This window comes from Diceros bicornis, chromosome 5 (assembly GCF_020826845.1).
Source record: "Diceros bicornis minor isolate mBicDic1 chromosome 5, mDicBic1.mat.cur, whole genome shotgun sequence".
Taxonomy (NCBI): domain Eukaryota; kingdom Metazoa; phylum Chordata; class Mammalia; order Perissodactyla; family Rhinocerotidae; genus Diceros; species Diceros bicornis.
In genome coordinates, this window is record NC_080744.1 from 40656541 (window position 1) to 40680164 (window position 23624).

The 23624-nt window shown below is 47.0% G+C and overlaps 1 protein-coding gene across 2 annotated transcripts; it reads right to left on the minus strand.

The window, feature by feature from the left end:
• Window positions 1–482: 482 nt before the first annotated feature.
• On the minus strand, window positions 483–19453 carry EPB42 (erythrocyte membrane protein band 4.2). 2 transcript variants are annotated; one of them, XM_058541389.1, is made up of 14 exons: window positions 19355–19453; window position 19319; window positions 17897–18073; window positions 16396–16629; window positions 13324–13442; window positions 12331–12435; window positions 11211–11388; window positions 10541–10679; window positions 10169–10272; window positions 9157–9399; window positions 7756–8055; window positions 3951–4111; window positions 2688–2821; window positions 483–805 (listed from the first exon to the last, which is right to left on the minus strand). In XM_058541389.1, the coding sequence occupies exons 1-14, from the start codon at window positions 19451–19453 to the stop codon at window positions 589–591; spliced, it is 2211 nt and encodes a 736-aa protein (XP_058397372.1). In that variant the 3' UTR covers window positions 483–588. The 2 variants fall into 2 exon arrangements, with proteins under 2 accessions (XP_058397372.1, XP_058397373.1); XM_058541390.1 differs by lacking the exon at window position 19319 and having other exon boundaries at window positions 19444–19453.
• Between the last annotated feature and the right edge of the window lie 4171 nt (window positions 19454–23624).

A 23624-nucleotide genomic window follows, 5' to 3' on the forward strand; every position in this document is an offset into this window, starting at 1 on the left:
CCAAATTCATGTTATTAACATCAGACTTTAATTGTGGGATACCTAATGAATATAGAACTCTAGTAAAGACTTATCTGTAGTTGAATCTGGAAGATCATTCTGCTCTCAGGTTCTTTGTTGTTTATTTTATAACTTTGTTCAGTCATCTTTGGATCTTTAAGGATAATGGTCAGGGATAGCACCAATCAATGTAATCTTAGGATTACTTGAAAATTCTATTTTTAGCTAATATTGTCCCACTTTATCAGAAATATAAGAATGCTTTAAATGTTAGATTCTTTTCCTGACCTGTAAGTTAATTAATATATTAGTGAGCAGTAAAATGGTTATGAAAAACCGTGAACCCAAAAAATCTGAATGTAGTTATCTGAGTACCTTTTCAAAGGCTTCCTTTTATCTCTCAAGCACAGTAGTTTCCAATCTAAGACAGCTAGTCTTCACGGCTCCCTTAAGCTGGGGTGACAGAAATGAATGTCTTTTCAATTGATTTATGGAGATCTAGTTTTGTTCTTGGTCAGTCTTCTGCTCAACCTCAGTGGAGATTCGTTTGTCTGATAAGCAAAGTTTCCCTTCCCAGCGTGTTTGGTTTTAGATTGTAGATTCAAAGGGGTGGTTGGGGAGAGTGACACTAGAGCTGGAAGTATAAGCTGGAAGTTCAGGGGCTACGACAGTGACACTTCTGTAGTTGGTCAGGTTCTGGAACATATTGCAGTCCATTTCCACAGTGAGCATCTGGAGTCCCACCTGCGTCGGCGTGAACTGGAATTGGGTGCGCAAGGTTTTTCTAGGCCACACTGAATGTAATCTGAAATAAAGGAAAAGGCAGGTGCTAGTTCTGTCCCAGGTTCATTGCTTTGCTGGTCCCAGTGACTCTGATCCTTCCCTACTTGAAGAAGTGGACTGTGAAGAAAGAAACATCTAAGTACCTTGCTGTTAAAACAGAGGTGGCTTTCAAGGGAAGACAGGAGCCACCCTACGGTAAGCAATTGCATGGTTGAAAAGAGAAATATCCTATTCTAAGGGTTTCCAAGCTGCATCTATTGTTTCTTTTATCACCTGTGACTTCAGTCTGGTCCCACCCTTGGTAATAGTACTAGGGTATGTTTGGAAAAGCTATAGTTTTGGAACCCTCACGTTGCTAAGTGCAGTGGGTACAGCAGACATATTGGGAAGATGTCAATATGTCATTTGGTGGTGTTTGGAGCCCTATCAGCAACCCCTGGCCTGCCTGTGGACGTTCTTATGGTGACTGAGGGAATGGTGCAGATTTCCTTTGAGGAGCTTTGCCCCATAATTGATCTGGGAGACCACAAAAGTTTGGTTAAATGTTCGCAGTCCTTCCTCTCAACTTATTGGCAAGAGTGACTCTTTGAGTTTCATGAGTCTGAGGCAGTGGCTCAGTAACCAGACTACCTGTCAGGGCCCTCAGGGATGGTAGGAGTAGGCATCATGAACTCTAAACTGTATACTCTGTATTCAACGAAGGATGCAGTGGACATGAGAGAAGGAGAGATAATGAAAGAAGATACTTGCAACATCTAAAACCAACAAGGGACTAATACCTAGACTATACAGGGAACTCCTACAAAGCAACAAGGAAAAAAGGCAGGAACACCAAAAGAAAAGGGACAAAGATAAGAACAAACTTCACAGAGGAGGAAGTGGAAAAGGCTAATAAACATACAAAGAGTTGCAAATTAAAACAATAATGAGATATTACCTTATTTTGTTTGGAAAAAAGAGAGCTGGGTATTGCCAAGAGTGGAGGAACAGAAGGAGTATAGAAACTGTCATGTACTGCTGAAGGGAGTGCAGACTCCTGGAGCCGTTCTGCGAACAAATCTGATAGTACCTGGTCAAACCAGGTCATATCCTGTGACTCAGCAATTCCATTCCTGGACATATATATCTCCCCTCCCCCATCAAAGTTTCAAACAAGTATATAAAGGACATGTGCGAGGATGTGTAACAGTGTTTGTGGTGTCTGAAAGTTGGAGGCACTGTGGGTGCCCATCACTTTGGAGTAGAGTGGTAAGAAATGGAGGATGTGCACAGTGGCGTATCATGTAGCAGAAACAATGGACTTGACATATGTGGATGGACCTTAAAAACAGTTCTGAGTGAAAAGTAAGAAAAAGAATTAAATATAACATCATTTATGTAAGTTAAAAATACAGCTTGTGAAGCAACAGTACACATTTTACACATAGTAATGATAGGATACACATATTAACAAAAGGATATGAAGGGTGGTGGTGGGAATGGGAGTAGGGAAGAGGAATAAAAGGGAATGTTTAAATAAACAAAATTCTGTATCGTAGTTGTCATTAGTACAATGCAGCTCTCTGGCTGCACCGGAAGGCAGTCTGCCCTCCCTGTGATATTCTCCAGTACCAAGCCATAGCCCCCTTGTCTGCAATCACCAGCAACACCCAAGATCTTCCTGCATGACCAGGGCAGCAACCAGGGTCAGGTGGGTGCTCAAGGGGTACACAGCCTCCCTTTCTCCCATAGCCCTGTAGACATGGTGGCCCCCGGGTGAGAGAGGCCCTAATCCTTTAGTTCAACTTTGGAGGTTATTTGCTCTGTCTCTATGGACACGGCAAAAAGACAGTCATTAATCTTGGTCCTTGCCTTTCTGAGCAGTTGAGATGTTTCAGTGCAATGAGAAGCTTGCAGTCTCTTACCTGTAGCTCCTCTCTCTGTGAATGAGCCCCCTTCCAAAGATGGAGATCACACAGTCCTTCATGGGATCATGTAGGGAGTTATGGATACTGACCAAGGCCGTAAGAGGTTGGTATTGCTCTGCTATCTTTGGCATCTGTGGGAAGAGGCAAAACGTGGAGCAGATACCAAGAGCGAGAGCTGCACTCACTGCTTCCCGCCCTGGGCACCCTCCTTGTAGCCTCAGTTACTCTCCTATGTCTGCCATCCTCACCCAAACTCCACAGCTGACTTCTTTACCCCTCTACCTGGTTTTTCTGCATTTACTGTCACCCTTGATCCATCACTGACCATCTCTGATGGTGCCTCTCCTCCACTTAGAAATCTTGGAAGGTTTCAGCTTCATTTGGCATTCAGAGCCCTTCATGGTCTGACCCCACTGCTTCTCCAACCTCATCTGTTCTTCCCTTGACCAAAAGACATCCCAGCCATGTCGGGCACTTTCCCATCCCCTGCGTACCCCTCGGGCTCCTTTCCTTTCAGCCTCTTTGCTCAGTCTGCTGCCCACAATGGCCTCCCCCCAGCTCTGCACTGAAAACCTACCCCTCTTTCAAGGCCCAGCATAAATGCCATCTCCTCCATGAAGTCTTCCTTAAACCCACAGCTGGAATGAATCCTCTTTACTTCACTTATCCCATAGTGACTTTGTACCTCTATTAAAGCGCTTACATAGAAGACCAAATGTTGTGTTTCCTTTACCCAACTATAACCTCCTTGAGGGCAAGGACCAGATTGCATTTATTTTGGCCAGGGTAGACACGTGGAAAGAGGACTGGACCAAGAGCCATAAGCCTCTAAAACATCCCATTTTTATGATCTTGGGCATGTTGCTTTCTAGGACTGTTCCTTCATCTGAATAATGGAAAAAATTCTGCCTCACAGGGCTTTTGTATTTAAAGAAAGAAATAAGGGGAAAATATGTTGGCATATGTATAAAGTGCTAAATAAACAAAGGCTATTTATCTCTGTAAGTATGGAGGCAGCAACTGGGAAGGTCCTGATTTTAGAAAGCTTTGCTTAACCAACTAAAGAAGTTGGAAGATTTAAACCTTAATAGTATATGTAAGAAACCATCTCTTGCAAGAGAAGGAGCTCTTAACCTAGCATTTTCTGGTAATCCTCCAGCACGGTCATCTGCTCTGAAGCTTGAGAGGCTCTGATTCCTTCTGAAATGGGGACCTCAGTAGTAGCAAGCAAGAGCAGTTCAGGAAAGGACTGGTGCCTACCTCGATGGCAAGGCGTGGTCTCCAAATGGCAATGTCTTCCTGAGCAAAGCAGCTAAGGCTGGACTCAGAGTATGTTGCCATGGCAGTGAGTCTGAGAAAGCTGTTCTCCGGTGGGCTTCGCTCAAAGCAGGAAAAGGACAGGCTGTTGGTGATTTTCTGAACTGAAATACATGACAGGTGGAGTCAGTGCAAAAGGGTGAGTGTGTATGCTCTGGAAACAAGCAATAGTTACACACACAATGCAAAGGAGTCAGGATCTCATTGAAGCCAGAGAGATGCTTCATTCCTCACAGCAATTTCAAATTTGAACTCACTTAAGAACCCACCCCACACCACCATCACCGCCTCCACTAACACTCTTGGCAGACCACCTCAATGGGGTTGTGGATAGGTCCTTGTGAACCAGAACAAGTTAAGCTCTTTTGGCCTCAGTTTCCTAGTCTAATAATAACACCTACCTGGTGGGATGGCTTGTGTTGTTAAATGAGATAACTGCAAATGAAGTGCTTATCTCAGACCCAGCCACACAGTCATTGCTGAATATATGCTTACTTAGTTTCCCTCCCATTCTGTGCTTCTCTTTGCCTTTTGCAGAGAAAATGAAGCCATCCTTCATCCTTGAGGAATCCTCTCAAGCATGTTCCCATTCCTAACCTATAGATGTAGACATCTACCCCTGCTGTCACTGCCCCTCCCCCCAACCAGGAGGATGAAGTGTACCTCCTGCCCCAGTCGAGTCCTCTGCTTTTAAAATCTGTGCCCCATCCTGACCCCACCACTGCCTAGCTGTGTAACTTTGGACAAATCATTTAACCTCTCTGTGTCTTGGTCTTCTCATCTGTAAAGTGAGGATAATAATGGTTTCTTCCTCATAAGGCTGTTGTGAGGATAAATGAGATAATGCGTATAGAACACAACTCCATTTTTGCCAAAAATAAGTGCTTAATAAATGTGAGCTATAATTATTCTAGTTGCCTCTCATTTCCTCAAGGATTGCACCGTCGGTTATAACCCATCTCTCCTGAAGCTTCAGTCTTTCCCTCTCTGCTGATTACAGATCCTCCTCTACTTATGATGGGGTTACATGCTGATAAATCCATTGTAAGTTGAAAATATTGTAAGTTGAAATGCCTTTAATACACCTAACCAGGGCTGGCCCCGTGGCTTAGCGGTTAAGTGCGCGCGCTCCGCTACTGTTGGCCCGGGTTCGGATCCCGGGCGCGCACCGACGCACTGCTTCTCTGGCCATGCTGAGGCCGCGTCCCACATACAGCAACTAGAAGAATGTGCAACTATGACATACAACTATCTACTGGGGCTTTGGGGGAAAAAAAGGAGGAGGATTGGCAATAGATGTTAGCTCAGAGCCGGTCTTCCTCAGCAAAAAGAGGAGGATTAGCATGGATGTTAGCTCAGGGCTGATGTTCCTCAAAAAAAAAAAAATACACCTAACCTACCGAACATCATAGCTTAGCCTAGCCTACCTTAAATGTGCTCAGAACACTTACGTTAGCCTACAGTTGGGCAAGGTCATCTAACACACACCCTGTTTTATAATAAAGTGTTGAATATCTCATGTAATTTATTGAATACTGTACTGAAAGTGAAAAACAATGGTTTTATGGGGACAGAATGGTTATAAGTGTATTGGTTATTTACCCTTGTGATTGCATGGCTGAATGGGAGCTGCAGCTCACTGCTGCTGCCCAGCATCATGAGAGAGGATCAAAATGCATGTCACTAGCCCAAGAAAAATCAAAATTCGAAGTGCGGTTTCTACTGAACGCATATTACTTTTGCACTGTACCATTGTAAAAGTGGAAAATCGTTAAGTCGAACCATTGTAAGTCGGGGACCGCCTGTATTTTCCTCTGCATGTAAGCAGAGTCCACTCTCTCTCATCTTAAAAGAAAACAAACACCCTCCCTCTACCCAGTGTCCCTGGCTGACTACCAACCAGCCTCTCTTCTTTTTCCATCCATTCTTCCATGCAAGACTGCACACCTTGTCTCACCTCCTCAGCTCTCAATCCATTTAACTCCCAGGAAGCTGGCATTCTCCAGTGCTTCTCAGTAAGACCACATTGTCAAATGGGTGCTTTCCAGCCTTGATATCTCATGGCCTCTCTGTTGACCTTACTGGATGCCCCCTTCCTCTCTCTGCCTTCTCCCTTACTTTCCACTCTCTCCCTTACTGCCTCCTACATGCTGGTGCTGCCCTGGGTTCCCTCCTCACCCTCTGTCTTCTCACAGTCCTTCCCCCATCCCTGTGAGCTCGTCAATGCTCTGACCTTTGGCTGCCCACTCTGTGCTGGGATTCCCACATCTGGTCTCCAGGCTAGCCTTTATCTTGAATACTAGGTTTAGGTTTCCAGCTGCTTACTGGCATCTCTGCTTGGATGTCTCATGGGCTTTCAAACCTAACGTGTCACAAACACAACTCATAATCTTTCTCCCCAAACCTGCTCTTCGCCATTTTCCCTAGTCTAGAGGCTCACCAAAACTGGAAGCAGCCCCCAACCCCTCCTCCCCGCACCACACATATACATACTCACAAGTCTAGCCTATCCTACCTCCTTAATATGTCTTCATTCAAAGTGCTGCTAGTTTAGTTTGTCCTTCATTTCTTGACTTATTATTACAGAACCTTGCAACCTCTAATCCAGTGATTCTCAAACTTGGCTGCACATTAGAATTATATGGGGAGCTTTATGAAATAATCCAAATGCCAGGCCATGTCCCAAATCAATTATATCAGAATCTGGCAGTGAGACCCGGGCATCAGTATTTTTAAAGTTCTCCAGGTGATTCAACGTGCAGCCAAGGTTGAGAAGCACTACTCTAATATGACCCCTTCCATTCCGTTCCACCAGAAGTTCTTTTTTTAAAATGAATTTCTGGTCACATTGACTCCCCTGGTTAAAACATTTCACCAGCTCCACATTGCCCAGAGAATAAAGCTCAAACTCCTTAGCATGACCTACAAGCCCCTTGATGGTCTGGCCCAGGCCAGCCCTCACACTACTCCCCCACTCCACCCCTCCTACTCCTGGAAAGAGAACACGATGGAGAGAATGGAGGCAGGGGTCCAGTTAGGAGGCTGATGCAGTAATGTAGACAAGCTCTATTCCACTGCTTCTTTCTTGCCTGCCCACTAGAATTACCCAAGGAATTTACAAATTTTTTGATGTTTGGGTCCAACCATGGAGTTTCTGATTTAATTGGTCTGGGGTGCAGGCTAAGCATCAAACTTCCGCAGGTGATTTTGATGTGCAGCAAAATTTGAGAACAACTGCTCTAGTCCAGGGAATTTCAAGCCTAGAATAACATATGAAGCTTTAAAAAAATACCGGTGCCTGGATCCCATCCTAAACCAATTAAATAAGAATCTCGGGGAAGAGGAGGAACCTGTGCACATGTTGTTCCTTCTGCCTGGAATGCCCGTGATTCACTTTTCTGTCCATCACTACCCTACTTGTCCCTTAAGACCCAGTACGGTCTGATTTACTTGGGGGCAGCCTGCTCCAGCCTGGGTGAGTGCTCACCTGTCATTGTACTCTGTTTACCTTATTAAACACTTCTTACGCTGCTACCATGGTCTGTTTACTTATCTGACTGCAATTGGAATTGTGGGGTTTTTTTGTGAGTGAAGCTCAATAAATATGTGTTGAATGACTGAGAGAAAGAGAGAGAGCACCAGAGGCTAGAAGCCATCCCTTCAGACCTTCAAGGAGTGAATATGGTTGCTGCCTGCCCAGAGTGGGAGTTGGGTGTGTGGGGTGTCTGGCGGGGCCATCGACAGTTACCCAGGTTGGCAGTGAGCGTAAGGAGCTGCTTCTCCCTCCAGAGCTCGGCAACAAGGATGCCGTTGTAGTACACCGCCTGCACCCCAAGGGACAGCTGCACATTCTTCTCCTGGTCACTGAGGTTATGCAGGGTAACAGAGAACTGGGCATCCCCTCCCAGGGGTAGGGAGCTGGGCGCTTCCAAGAACAGGTACAAAGGCTCGGCAGACTCGAGACTGGGAGGACGGATGCCATTGTCTTTCTCACGTTTCATTCTCTCTTTGTGGACTCTCTCCAGCACCTCTTTTTCTTGAAGAGACCCTGAAGAATGGAAGAAATCAAACAGGCCTCTTATCCAGCAGGTATAGACTCTTCTAATAAAAGCCCAGGATTAAAATTCATCTACTCACTGCTGCTCAAATGCCAAAGTCACAAGAGCTTTGCACACCTCTAAGGCCATATTTAGCTAAAAAAAGGTCTGTGTTAGGCAGATCCACAATAGATACAGCATGTCTCTTCCAAGTCACTCAAGGACCAAGTTCTTCTTCAAGTGCTATGAATTTGCCCCTTAAACAGTAGGAGAGCAAGCTTTTGGATAAGTCACACTGAGGACAGTTTTGCAGGGATTTGAATCTTCCCAAGTGAAGAAGTTTGGATTTATTCCAAGGGCAATGGGGGCCATGGAATATTCTGGAGCAGGAGAGTAACATAATTACATTTGTGTCTTTGAAAGCTTATTCTGGAAACTGAAAGTTGGAAAGGGAATAATGATGAAGAGAATGGAGACAGAGGGTCCAGTTAGGAGGCTGTTGCAATACTGCAGACAAGAGATGATGAGGCCCTGGATTACCTGTAGGCAATGGGGAAGGAGGTGAGGAGATGGATGTAAGAGTAATGTGGGGTGGTGATGCGGGAAGACTCAAGGCGAGTGCAATCCTTCTTGTTTGGACAAATAGGTGGACGGTGGTGCCATTAACTAATATGGAGGGAGGAAGGCGTTGGGGGGGCGTTGGACAAGAGGAGGAGAGGAGAACATCTGACAGCTGGGTTTGGTATTAAGTGTGTTGTTTTATAGCAGTGGTTCTCAACTGGGGGCAATTTTGCCTCCCAGGGGACATTTGGAAATGTCTGGAGACATTTTTAGTTGTCACAACTGGTGGTGATTGTAGTGGGGGCTGGTGCTGGCATCTGGTGAAAAAAGGCCAGGAATGCTGCTACATGTCTTATGATGCACAGCCCCCCACAACAAAGAGATATGGCCCAAAATGTCAATAGTGTCAAACGAGGTTGAGAAATCCTGTTTTATATGATTGGGAAAGGACTGCAGCTATCTGTGGCCTGCATCTGTCTGGCACATCCCTTCCTCTCTTGAAACCTCTGTTTCAGGTTCTGAGAAGCTTGGGCCCCTCCCCCACACAGTACCTTCAGGATACTTGTAGTTCTGAGTGATGTCCTCACAGCGGTCAACGCCCACACCCTTGGTGCTGATGTTGTTCCCAACATACTTAGTGTTGAAGTTGGTCAGCTCCGGTGTGCCTTCCTCACGGCACTTCCAGACCACACACGAGGCATTTACCATGGCAAAAAGGTCTGATACTGCAGGGGTCAGCTCCAGTTTCCCCTCCTTGACCGCTCTGACTGGGACCAGATCACAGGCCTCCAGGACTGAGGGAGAGAAAGGTCAGTGAGCAAGAGGAGCCACACCAAGACCTCTGCCTGGGTGAGACCTGCATAACCTCAGTCCCCATTCTGTACCTTATGTTCCCTCCCCTGGGATCAAGGTCAGAGGTGGGCACTAGGCAGTTTCTGAGAGGGCATTGCAGAGGTGAAACTCACAACTATTTAATGACAATACTTTTTGGTCATGGCCTGTGGCAGGAGCCCTCTCAGAAAGTGGACAGGTAGAACCCCAGAGGCACGTAGTACACAACTTGACTAGGATATGAAAGGAATAGGTCACCTTTAGTGAGCACTGATTATGAGCCATGCTCTGTAACTATTTCTGGGAATGGAAGAGCCATCGTTTTATGGCTCCTGAAGATTCCTTCTCTGAGCTTGAGCCTATCCTGATACCTTCTTCATCCATATCCAGAATCTGAGGAGTCCCATCCCGCAAGGCCCTGGACCTGGCACATCCGCCAGCTATCTTAAGACCCTCTGCCCTTCATGGAGACTCAGCCCTCTCGCCTGTTGCTCTGAGGTGGGGCTAGTCTCCCCACAGCCTTGTGGCCAAGATGGCTGACACCTTTGTTCCCTTGAGCCTGCTGGCATCAGGTCAGCATTCTGCTGGCCACTATCATTCCTTCCGCTTCTCCTGTTTTAGGGGATGCAGACGCCCTTTGCACCACCTGCTGCTCCTGTTTCCACTCCGAGGGACTCCTTCACCTCGTGCAGCTCTGTGCAGCCCAGGCCCACCCCCAGGCTTTACCTCTGCCTCTGCCTCCATTAGGAGCTCTTGGATACAGAATCTGCCATCCACCATAACCCCGGTCCAAAGCAGGCCGGGTCATCCAGCACTCTGTGGAAGTCTGGAAGATCCTGAAAGTAGCAAAGGGAATAATTCAAGTGGGAAAAAAAGGAGTCCTGAGGAGGTTCTAGAAATGGCAGAGTTGTTGTTGCCATGGGGATGGGAGGACACTGTGTAAAAGTAACTACAACACTTCTAGGAAGGGGCATGCATGCTACGACTGACCATCAGTGTCCGGCCTTCAAGAGTCTTGAAGGCAGTGGGGGTTCCCATGGGGTTATACCATGCCTATTTGGAGCCCTTCCAGGTCCAAGGCCTCATCCCCCTTGGGCTTCTTACCAGATTCTGCCTCTCTGGCCTTCTCGGTTCTGAAACCCCTCCTCATTGTAGTACTCGTCTACAAGCAGGCCCCCGCCGGTGCCCTGGGCTGAGTTGAAAGTTGTAACAACGCGGGCAGGGATTCCCAGGCATCGCAGCACTGTGTGGAAGGGGGCAGAGAGTCAGAGGGCAACAGAGAGGCCTGAGGTGGGGGGGATACAGCTAGCATTTTCAGTGTCTCCTCTGGGCAGGCACTGTCTTAAATGCCCAGTGACACTGTGGAAAGAGGAGGGGCATGGGCACCAGGAAGTGAGAACTGACACCCAGGCACAGGTCGTATACAGGCCAAGAAATGAGGTACGAACAAGTTACACAGCAGGCAGGGTATACAGCAGGGGGAGGCTTACAGAATATACAACAGAGCACTGGGGGCTTGGTCTATTGGGGCAGGAGTGGGGGGAGTTTTGGGGAGAAAGTGAGTTTGGGAGCAGAGTTTGCCATATGGGCCCAACTTTGCTGAGGGAAAAAGGAGCAGACGGTGATGTGTGGTGGAGGGGGGGGAGGGGGAGGTATGCCTGCTTTTGGAGATGTCCCTACCACATGGGGGGCCATGGGGCAACCCAAGAGGCAGGGCAGACACTGTATAGTGGCCAAGGTGACCTGTGGGTACAGCAGGCAAGCTGGTGTGTACCTGTGCAAGCAACAGCAGCCAACACCCAGGCCTGACCACTATACACAGGTCGCCCTTGGCCTGTGAGCCACTGCCGCAGGATAGGCACGCTGCCCCGGCGCTTGTTCAGCAAGGCCTCTTCCTGGGCGTCTTTGGTTTGCGGGATGGGCAGGACACTCTTCTCCTTATGAGCATGCAGCTGTTTGGGGAAATGTGTGGATGTTATGTGAGTGCCAGGACAGAACAGCTTCCGGGGGTGAGTAAGGAGGGCTCACTGCAGTTCTCCAAGTGTGGTGAACAGATCACCTGCATCAGAATCACCTGGAACTTGTTAAACCTGCATGTTCCTGGGCTCCACTCTTGCCCACTGGGTTATAGCCTCTAGGGGTGGGGCTCGGGAATCCTCCTTTTTAACAAGTCCTTCAGAAGCCAGGAGTTTTGGACCCACTGGCAAAGAAAGTTGGAGCCACAAGAGTGCATGCGAGCTGCCCCTCACTGGGGGCTGGTTTCACTGCTCCTTTGCTTGCCTGGCCCTGCTTCCTTTGAGAGTGTTTGCACCTGGGGCCTTGAGGCCCACTTATCCCAAACTTCCTCTTCCTCACAGGCTGGCCTCGTCCCTCACCACCTCTCCAGAGGGGAGTGCAGAGGCACAAAGGAAATGGGGAACACATTTTAGGGACGACAGGAAAGCACCAAGCTACCTGCATGGTCTCCATATTCTTAGGAATAATTTAGAAATAAAACCAAACCCCTTTGACCACCTTAGCAGCAAACACTGGGTAAGATGGATCCTCCCTCTCCCTCCCAGGGACTTAAGCTTCCAGGTTGGGCTGGGGGTAGGGGGTAGGGAGGAGGCAGGGGAGGGAGGAGTGCTCTGAGGAAATCCAGGCCAGTTTTAGTCCTTGGCTGGCTTGTGTCCTGAGAGATGATACCGGCCTTTGCTTTTCCCTCCCGCTGTGGATGCTATTGTCCTCCACTCCTCACTCAGACCCTTCTCCAGGAACTGTCTCCCACACCCTGGGAGGAGGGGACCATTGGTGATTTGAAGATTTCCAGGGCCATAGAGGTGGGCAGCTCTGTCAGAGGGCTCCCGGCTCATCTCCTCCCACTCTGGCCTCCCCTTCCCCCGCCTTTCACTCACCAAGGCGCCCAAAATGCAGGCCACACGCACAGGGTTGCCCCACTGCTCCACCTGCTTGTCCTCGCTCAGTAAGGCCAGGCTGAGGTCGAAGATATCCCCCTCGAACTGTGGGGACCACACAGGGCCATGGTGAAGGGTCTCCATCCCACAAGACAGCCTGTGTCAGCTCATCTTTCTCCCAGACTCCACTCCTTCCTCCCATGCCTCGTTCGTTGTCCCCCTGCACCTCCTGGTCCCTGTGCCTGGGCACAGTCCTTTGCCTGTTCTGTTGTCTAACTTGCCTGATAGAGTGTGAGCTCTAGAGGACTAGGGCTGTGCTGTTTCCTTTCATTTCCATCGTTTTCCATTTAGTACACACCTACTGCTCCTGTCAGCACTGAACTGTATGTGGAGGACACCAAGGCAGCTCCTGCTCTTGAGGAGCCGCGGTTAGGAGTGGAGAGGGACACATAGCCACTTAGACTACAGATCTCAGCAACGTGGCCAGGGCCCCGGGAGAGACGCCAACCCAGAGCAGAGAGCACAGTGGAGGGATTCACTCTGCCTTTGGGGGCTGAGGAGGGCTTTCAGAGGGTCTTAAAACATGGGTAGGAGTTTTCCAGGGGATAAAGAAGGGAAGCTATTCCAAGCAGAGGGAACAGTCAGCCTGTATGTTCAGGGGATGTTGAGGAGCGGGAGCGTGGGTGGCTCTTGGGGAAAGGAAAGCAGTGGCCTGGCTGTGAAGGGCCTTGTGTGTCAAGCCAACGGACTTGGTCTTTGTCTTGTAGAGTGGGGATTTAACAGAGGTTTGATTTGCATGGTCTTTAAGAAGATAACTCTGGAAGCTGTGGAGGATGGTCTGATGTGGCCCTGAGGAAAGAGTGGCACCACATGGCTGAAACGGCCTAAAGAAATGGCCTCATGGCCAGGGGCTTTTGGACCTGCCAGCTCTGTCTAGCCTGAACACTGAAGGGGCAATCACCGTCCCCTCTCCTTCCCTGGAGGCCCCCGTACCTGGCCAAAGTCCCAGGACTCTTCCTGGATGCAGTCAGCCGTGCCCAGGTAGATGAGGCCATTCTGGTTCAACAAGTACTCCTCGCGTTCAGCTTCATTCTCCAGGAACACAGCATCCTCTGGTAAGAAGCAGGCAGGGATGAGGGCCTGTGGGGTGCTAGGCCTGCCCCCACATCCAGGCCTCTGCTCTCCCTGCCCAGGTCAAGTTCGGCTGCAGGCCTTCCCTTCAGCCCTGGGCCTGATGAGGACTGAGGAGGAACTCCCTCTTTTCACTGTCCCCACTGGGACATGGCCTCCTCTGTGGTGGAGAGCAGGGAGAGGGGTCTGAGTTCCTGGGTCAGCCAAGGTGTGGCCTTCATGGCCAGCCAGGCAGATAGGAACAAGCCAATGTTGAAAAGCCTACTGGTTCCCAATGACATGTGCAGCCAGAGTTCAATCAGCCCAAGAGAATTTGGCAGTAGCCCAGGGAGCTTCCCAGGGGGCCTGTTATGTATCTCCCACAAGTTCACCTTAAAAAAAAAAAAAAACGTATTTCATCAAACATAGGTTCACAAGGGTCAGCAGAAGGGAAGAAGAGCATTTGGCAAGACAGGGCCAGAGGGAGCAGTGGGGCTGGGTGAAGTGGGAGCCAGAGCATTGGCTTCCACCCTGGGGAGAGTCCAGGAGGGCCTAGGACTCACAGCCTCTCCTGCTGTCCTCATCCAAGGGTCGGGCTGGGGTTCATGAGGAGAATGGGGGCTTTAAGGAGGCTGTCACCCACTCTAGGGAGCTGGGAGCAGCAGGGGGACCTGCTCTGCTTGCCAAGTGTCTCTCTCCACACCTGGTGCTGGGGGTGGAGTGAGGGGTGGCTAGACTGGTTCCTGGGGACTGAAAAGAGAAAAGGATCTCCAAGGCATCCCTCCAGGCATCCAGCTGGGGTGAGGGTACTCAAAGCAATAGAAGGATAGGGCATTAGAAATCAGGAAGCTCTGAAAAACCTGGGGCCTAAAATCACAGAATTATGTGCCCAAGGAGCCCTCGACTCCTGCCCCTCCATCCTGAGTACTCTCTATGAAATCAGCTGGACATCACGTCTTTGGAAATCACTTCAAATTGAGGTGTTTGGCCCCAGGCTCTGCAGGGCTCTGGGAAGCACTTTATCGGAGCACAGGTAGCACCCCCCTCCTCTTCTCCGCCTGGGTTCAGCCCCTTTTTATAAAGTTCCTGGCTTATGAATAGGACTCTGACTTTCATTATAGGATGTAAAATTTCCTTTTGAATCCAGGAGAGCCCCATGTCCCCGTATGCTAAGATGGGACTACATCCCAGATAATCTCTGAAAATCTCTCAATCACCTTTCAGAGGAGCAGAGCCAATAACTCACTCCTGCCCAGAAAGACACTCCACATATACTCACACAGAGAGGTCTTCCCCAGGCAGGTCCCTACAAGCCAAGCACAGAAGCAGGACTCCTGGCATGGAATCAAGACTGTGGGTTCCCTCTGAACTGAGCACTGTCCCAGGACTATCTTTGCTGTGTGTTTGCTCTGCTGCCAGGGCCCAGCTCTGGATGTGGGCTCAGAGTCAGCGAGGAGGCGGGTGTGCTAAAGCCTCAGCTTTGGAGGGAAATGGCTTGAGGGTCTTTTTGTCTGTATGCAGAGAGTCATAGGGCCTCCCCCAAGTGAAGGGACCCTGAATCCACACTCACTTGCATGGGGCAGGGACACCTGAAGGGACACTAGTTCCAATCTATTGTTCCATCTGCCCACCCCCTTGGAGGTAGGAAAGAAGGGCCTGAACTGAAGACAGGTAGGGCCATCTGAAGGAGGGGGGATTGGAGAACCCCATTCTGGGCAAGAGAAGTGGAGAGAGGGAGCCCACTGGGATTTGGGTGCCACATAGAAAGGGAGTCAGGAACTGGGGTCCAGGGACAGGGGCCACAGGAACCTGGGAAGATTTCTTCTCCTTCCGCATGTTGCCTCTCATTTCCCAGCCCTGCCTTGTAACGAGGCCCCTTCAGGCTGGCAGTGAAACTCTTGAAAGCAAAAGGCTATGTGCTGGTTGTCTGGAGTAGCAAGGACAGGAAAGCCGGAAGAAAATGTTTTCCACTCCCCCAAACAACCCTTCAGGGAGCCCAAAGGAATAAGGTGGGTGGTGGCAGATTTAAAAGGGAAAGACAGACTCAATCTTCAGAATGGGAAGGAAGAAGAGATGCCCTGTTGGCTCCTATTTGGGGCACATCAACCGTGTCTCATGGCCTTTTCCAGATGAAATAGCCCCAACAGCCTGGGCTGAGCTTTGCCAGAGGTGGGGTTGAGTGCAGGAGATCACCTGACCCCAAGAAAGCCCACCCATAGGCCACTGAGCTACAGGAGGCTGGCTGTTTAATTTGTGGCTTCAGTCAGAGATCTAGATGGGCTAATGTGGAGAGGACCCAGCGGTCTGTAGTAAGAACAGAACAAGCAAATGAAGAGAAGAGATAGCGAAACGGGGCAGATTTACTGTGAAGCTGATGAAGCTGAAGCTTTGGGCCCCTCACTAGCATAGACCCCTTTAGGCCCTGGGAGTGACCTTAGCAATTCAAAATTATGTATTCTTTTTCTTAAAGAGGGTTTTCCAAAGTACATAAACCTCAGGTCCCACAAAACCTAGATTCACCCTGGAGATAGACTGCGGGAGCACACGGAGGAAACAGAGAAGCCTGTCCCTCAGGTCCCCTCCATTCCTGAAAGCACTTTCCAGTCCTCAGTCCCTGTACTGTTGCAACAAAGAGTAACTCTCCTAGGGTCCTCTTGGTAAGTTCAACTCCTGGGACCAAATAGCCTGAGCCAGTGCCAGCGTTTGGTGGTGAGACAAGCCTTTGCTTTCAGTGGGAAGCCCCAGGCTGCTTCTGCCAGGGGTGACACCAAGACAGGACCCTGAGTCTGAAAGGCCATTCACCCGCTGAGGAGGCACCGCAATAACCGAGTGCTGGTGCTGCCCTTAGTGGGAGCTGTTTGCGGGGCCTGGCCAGATGCTTCCTGCCTGAGCTGCATCCTAGCTCCCGTGCCTCGAGTCCCTTTGCAGCCCAGACTGGCCCAGGTCCAAACTCACCTCGAGCCCAGGGGTTAAAGAGCAGTGTGAACTGGCCCAGGAGGTGTTGCTTCCTGCCTGAGACCTGCAGCAGGAGCCAGTATTGGCCAATGACAGCGTCTGCGGGCGTGGTCACAGAGATGATCCAGGACTGGGCATCTCTCTTCTCCACCTCTGCATTCCACCCCTTCGGGTCCCCCGGCCTGGAAATCGGGAGTGTGGCTTGGGTCCCCTTGGCCTTAGAAGGCTGCTCTCCTGCAGTCACACAGAAATGAATTGGTCATTTGGACCTCTTGGTCACAACTCAGAGTAATAAAGTCAAGTATCACAAAGTTGGGGAAGGTAAAAATTGGTTTTGGAGGAGAATGAAAGCAGCCCATCCAGTAGTGGGAGACATTAAAGAGTGATGAGAGAGCACAGGCTCTTAGACCCATGGACCTACGTCTAGAAAAGGATCATAGTCTATAAAATGGGCGTAGTAATAATACCTGCTTCGTAGGGCTGATGTGAGGTCTTAATGAGATATTGCATGTAAGCACTTGGCCCGATATCTGACATGTAGTACAGATTCAATAAAGAGTAGCAATTAAATGTTATATTTAGGCTGGATTAGCTCCCATTCAGGCTTTTCTACAAAACTGATGTTATATTTGCAACTAAAAGGAACCCTTTAGTATAATGCTACTGAACAACTTCTGAATCATAATAAACACTATTTATTGCCCAGTGGTTCCTCCACATCCGTGGTTTCACTTTCCGTGATTCAGTCACCCTCAGTCAACAGCAGTCTGAAAATATTAAATGGAAAATTCCAGAAATAAACAATTCATGAGTTTTAAATTGCACACCATTCTGAGTAGCATGATGAAATCTAGCCTGTCCCACTCTGTCCCATCCAGGACATGAATCATCCCTTCGTTGGATCCCCAACCATCGACATCGTCAGCTCCTGACATCCAACCATCCACATCATCATGACTCTATGATTCTTCTCCTGACAAATCATCAGAAAGTCAGTAGTAGCCTAACGCTAAGTCATGATGCCTACATCATTCACCTCACTTCATCTCATCACGTAGGCATTGTATCATCTCACAGCATCATGAGAAAGGTGAGTAAATGACAATAAGATATTTTGTGAGAGAGACCACATTCACATAACTTTTATTACAGTATATTGTTATAATTGTTCTATTTTATTATTAATTGTTGTTAATCTCTTACTAATTTATAAATTAAACTTTATCATAAGTATGTATGTACAGGAAAAAACATAGTACATATAGGGTTTGGTACTATCCGTGGCTTCAGGCATCCACTCGAGATCTTGAAACATCTCTCCTGTGGATAAAGAGGGACTACTGTACACATTATTTCCTCCTCACAACAGCCCTGCCAGGTGGGCAGACTTCTTGAGGCCCAGGTGCGGTGTGGTCCATTTGCTCCTTGGTTTTTTGAGGGAGTGCTAGAGAGAGAACCCCTCAGTCCTGCTGTCAAAGGGGTCTAGGCCTGCCCCACTTACCAGTTTGTGCGATGAGGACCACCTTCTTCAGAAATTTGTGGACTGGAGCCCGGAACTGCATGCTGATGGCGAAGGGCTGCCCTCTTCTCACGATGAGGCGCTGGGAGCTAATGGCCTTGGTATGGTGTTCCTCATTGTTTCTTGCTGCCTGAAAGTCACAGCTCTTGATTCCCAGGGCTACCATGGAAAAGAGAGAAATCGTGGAGACTAGGTAACTGTGACAGCATAAGTAAAAGCAGACCCTGGAGTCAAAGAGACCAGGTTTCAAGTCCTTAGCTCAACTTACTAGCTGTGCCACGACAGGCAAGTAACTTAACCACTCTGAGCCTCAGTTTCCTCTTACAAGAATCATCCCTACTTGCAGAGTTGTGGAGATTAAATTAAGTGATGTATATAATACAAGTAGCACAGTGTCAGAGACATAGTGAGTCCCATTAAATGAGATTGTTACTATTATTATTAATAAGAGCAATGCTTGTTCTCATTGTTGACCTCCTTTTCTGGTCCCAATCCAAAAACAATGAATAAAATCCAGAATTTTGCTCACCCTTGCTCATTTTTTCTTGGAACACAATCATACTTTTTAGAGCTGGTTTTGAAGTCACCAAGTCCAAATCTCTTGTTTTATAGATGAGAAGAGTGAGGCCCAGAGTTTAGAACGAACTCACTTGAGATCATACATAGCTCTTTCACCTAAAGGCTCACCAAACCCATGGCACCATGCAGCCCAGAAAAACCCTACAAGGAGGGGGGCTGAGACTATTATGATCGTCTATCAGGCAATTCTCACTTTACAATGAGAATTTACAATGAGACTTATAAATGTTCTAACAGACCCACGCAGAGGCCCCTGAGGTTTCTGCATCCTCTGGTTCTGCCTATTTTCTTGCTTTCTGTCTGTCTCTGCCCTTTTTGGTTGGGTTCCCTGACTCCTACCTCCCCTTCTCTCCTGTTCAGCCTTGAGGGATCACCTCATGATTTCTCAGGGTCATCCCCCATATGCATCACAACCCAGTGAGAACAGTCATGTTATGATGATCCTGGGATCAGAATATAAATCCATGTTAACCACCATCACCATCTTACCACCATCACCACAACTATGACCACCTACTCTGTTGCCACTCCATAGCTCCACCACCAGTACCACCACTACATCACCCACTACCCCTCCCCACCATAGCCCCACATCACCTCCACCACCACCAGAACCTACTACTACCCTCCCCGCCAGAGTCACACAACCTCCACTACCACCAGCACTTACTACCAACCCCATACACCATAGCCCCTCTGTCATCGGCAGCACCCATTTACTATCCTCCCATCATAGCCCTACCACCATCACCTTCACCACTATCAACACCCACTACCATCCCCCACCATAGTCACACCACCATCACCAGCACCCATTTACCACACCCTCACACACTGTAGAAACACCACCATCACCTCCACCGTCATCCTGCTACTTTTAATGAAAACACGTAATGATGGAGGAGCTACTGACAGTCCGGTAAGCCCTGTGGTGTGCTGGCTTGGCTCACCCTGTCCCATGGCTGCAGGCTGCTCTTATCCACTTGATCACGGGAAATGCCTGTCTTGAACTGTCCTCTGGGCTCTCTCTCTGAATCTGTCCTCCAGGCAGAAAATGATGGAGGCACTTTTCTTGAGTTAAGAATCTGTAAATAGTGGAGTTTGCTTCTGCTCCTCCTGTGAGCTCCCCCACATGTTTCTTCTTTCCTACTCCCTCCCTGCTGGTATCTCTTGAACCGGCTGCTGGGAGTTACTCTTTTTCATTTTATCTCTTGTGCCAGGAGGCCCAGGCAGGGGTCTGCCTGGCAGGCTGAAGTGGGGGGTAGAGTGGGGGAAGAACTGCCAGTTGGAGAAGCCCAAAAGAAACTTCTAAGCCTGTGGCTTCAGTGGCCTCAAGAGACCCTCAGAGATGTTATCCGGACAGCCCTGGAAGACTCTGGAAGAGATGACTCCACAAACAGGAGGCCCATATCCAACTCAAAATCTTGGGCCCTAAACATACCATGGGCTGCAAGTTCGTGAGCTGTTTTGATAATATAAAGAGAGAACGTGTATGTCTGGGATTCATCTGTGTGAAAGAGATAAGGAGGTAGAATATGTTGATGAAAAATAAAGTTTGTAAAAGCAGAAGCCAGAGCCCTGGTTCTTTCAATCCTGCCGGGTCTGGGACACTCTGCCAGAGAAGGTTTGGAGATACCTTGGGACACAGGGCCTGTGTCTTTCTATTTCAATTGTTTAGTCACTGAGGAGACAAGACACAGGAGAGGATCTCCTATTTGGCCCTCTTTGGCCTTCTAAAGCCCGGCTCAGGGGCAGCTGTGCTGGCCTGCGTCTATATGGGGTGTCTATAGAAGGATATAAAGAAACCACAACGAGCATTGTTTCTCTGTGAGGAGGGGAGCTGGGGACTGGGTTAGGAAGGTGATTTTTCTGCTGTTTACCCTTTTATACCTTTACAACTTTGAACTATTGCTCATTTGAAGAATCTTATTATGTGAAAAAATGAAGCTTCTGCCTTCTCACTCCCCTCAAAAAAGATTCTTCATGAGAAATGAAAAGGTAAATTTTTCATTATTTGAAAATGATATGATTTTTACCTGGATAACCTGAATCTACTAAAAAATGATTATAGAAGATAAGATAATTTAGTAAGCTGATCTTAAATTTAATGCATTCCCAATAAAAAGTCAAACAAGTTTTTTCTCTGAAACTAGAAAGAAAACTTCTAAAAGATCTAAAAAATCTAAAAAAGATCTAAAGATGTTTTAGATTAAAACATCTAGAATATGTTTTAATATCTAGGAAGCCTGGTCAAACTACATTTCTAATTTCTAATGTAGTGTGACCAGGCTTCCTAGATGTTAAAACGTAATATGACGTTTCTGTAAGTGAAAAAGTACATGGACCAAAATGTGTACATTAAGTATGTGCTGACTGTGGCACTTTGAGTCCATGGGGAAAATAAGGACTCACTAGTAAATGGTTTGAGGATAACTGTCTTGCCAAAATAACGTTGATTTCCTACCTTGCACCATACGACAAAATAAATTTCAGATGGATCAAAACTTTAAATGTAAAAAATTAAATTCTAAAGTACTAGAAGAAAAGATGAGAGACTTATCCTTAAGTCCACTTGGGGAAGGCCTTTTAAAATGTTACACAAATCCCAAAAGCCATAAAGAAACGATTGATAAATTCAATTTCTTCAAAATTTTTACATGGAAAAACTCATAAACAAAGTTAAAAGATACACAACGAATTGGGGAAAAATGTTTGAAACTCATATCACAAAGGGTTAATTTCCTTAATGTAAAAGACGCCTACAAATCAATATGAAAAGAACAACAAATCAGTAGAAAAATGGGTAAGGATATGACGGACAATTCACAGAAAAGGAAATTCAAATGTCTCTTAAATATGTGAAAAGATGTCCAGACTCATTTAACATAAATGTAAAATAAAACTACCCTGGGATATCATTTTTTTCACCTATCAAATTGGTAAAGATAAAATAGTTTGACACTTTTCTGAGTTAGTTATGATTTGGGGAAACAGTTACTCCCTTATAGTGCTGGTAGGGGTATAAATTGGTGCAGCTTTGTGGAGGGAAATTAAGTATGTCTACCAAGACTTTAAATGCTTGTACTTTTGAATCAGCCATTCTACTTCTAGATCTTTATCATGCAAATAACAAAACAGGTGTAAAATGAAATTTATATGAGTATATCCATTGCACTGGTATTTATAATAGCAAAATATTGGAAACTACATAAATGTCCATAATTAAGGTACTAGATAGATCAGTTATGGGACATGCATTCAATAGACTACTGTACAAGTGTGAAAAAGAATGAAGCAGCTCTATATAAACTGATATGGAACAATCTCCAAGCTATATTGTTAAGTGGAATAAGCAAGGTATAGAACAGCACGAATAGTATGTTACCTTGGTATAAGGGGGGAAATATATATGAATTTGCTTGTGTTTATGTAGAATATTTCTGGAAAGTTGTTGCTTCTGTATAGGGAAATTCAGTGCCTGGGAGTAAGGTTTTTTTCTGTATATCCGTTAGTATCTTTGTACCACAAGAAAATATTATATGTTAATGTTGAAAAAATAACAAAACTTACAAGGGAAAGAAAAGGCTGACCAGAAGATTGTTTTCACCACTGTGAGCCCCCTACCTGGGAGGGCAATGGGGGAGTCATGGACTGGCTCCCTCTTGGGGGTTTGTTCCACTCCTGGTACTAGCAAAGAGAATCTTCTCTCACCTGATACAATTTCCATGGAGCTTCACAAATATCCACTCTCTGGCAGTATTTTGGTTGGGCCACTTTTGGGCGAGCCCATGATGACACAGATACTGCTGCGTTTTGGTTGAGCTGAGTAAAGGTGAATGGGAAATGTGAGGAGGATAGAGGGAGGGCTTACCAGAAAGTTCTGTCCTGCTTCCTACTGCACCCACACCTTTCAACTCCCCAGCCTCTGGCAGAAAAACAGATCTTCAGCTGGTTTGTACCTAAGAAGGATTCATTTATTCATTCATGACACAAATATTTATTGAGTACCATTGTGCATCAGGAACTGTATTAGGCACTGGAAATGTAGTAATAAATTAGATAGATGGTCCTGCCACCAAGGAGCTTATGTTCCAGCAGGGGGAAACCAACAGTACTAAGTTCCTACACTGTTAGTTATTCACTTGCCATTGTGATAAGCTCTATAAAAGAGAAGTTCTGAATTTTAGGACCCAGGTGTAGAGATCAAGGAAGGCTTCCCTGAGAAAATGATATCTAAGCTGAGAAACTGGAAAGATAAGTAGGAGTTAGCTAGGCAATGGAGAAAGGGGTAGGGCGGGGAGGAGGAGAGAGAACAGCTAGTACAAAGGCCCTAAGGCAGGCAGCAATTGAAGGAAGGCCAGTGGGACTGGAGCACCGATTGTGACCAGGAGAGGCAAGGCAAGGCAAGGGCGAAATCTTGCAGAGTTGACTTAAGGGTTTTGAATTTTATCCTCAGAGCACTGGGAAGCTATTGAATGGTATTTTAAGCAAAGGAGTAGAGTTGCATTTTTCAAATACCACAGATTTGCATTTTTCAAATACCACACTGGCTAAAATAGGGAAAATTATTTAGAGGGGACAAAAGTGGAAGAGAAAGGACCAATAAAAGACGACCATAATGGTTCAAGTGAGAGATGATGGTGGCCTGGTCAGGAGAGTGTTGGTGAAGATAGAGGTGGACAGATTTGACAGAAATGTAGGAGGTTAAATTGGCAAGACATGCAAATGAACAGGATATGGAGAGCAAAGAAGAAAAGATATTCAATGTGACTCCCAGGTCCAAATTAATTTGCTGGTACATTGCTTTACAAAGCACTTTCACATACCTTATCTCATATTATCTGAACCTCAATCTTGTAAACTAAGTAAGGGATCATTATTCCAATTTTATCGGTGAGAAGACAGTTTCAGGGAGTAAACATGCTTACTTTAATGAATTAATTAATGAATAAATCAATTAGCATACTGTCTCGTTCCAGAAAAAATTAAAGATGACTAACAATGAAACATGATGTTTCAGAAGGGCATATATTAAAATGATGCAAAGGATAAAAGATGGATAGAGATGGAGATAAAACAGAGCTAAGGATGAAGCCAAAAATACACATCATAACCTACCTATACACGTGCT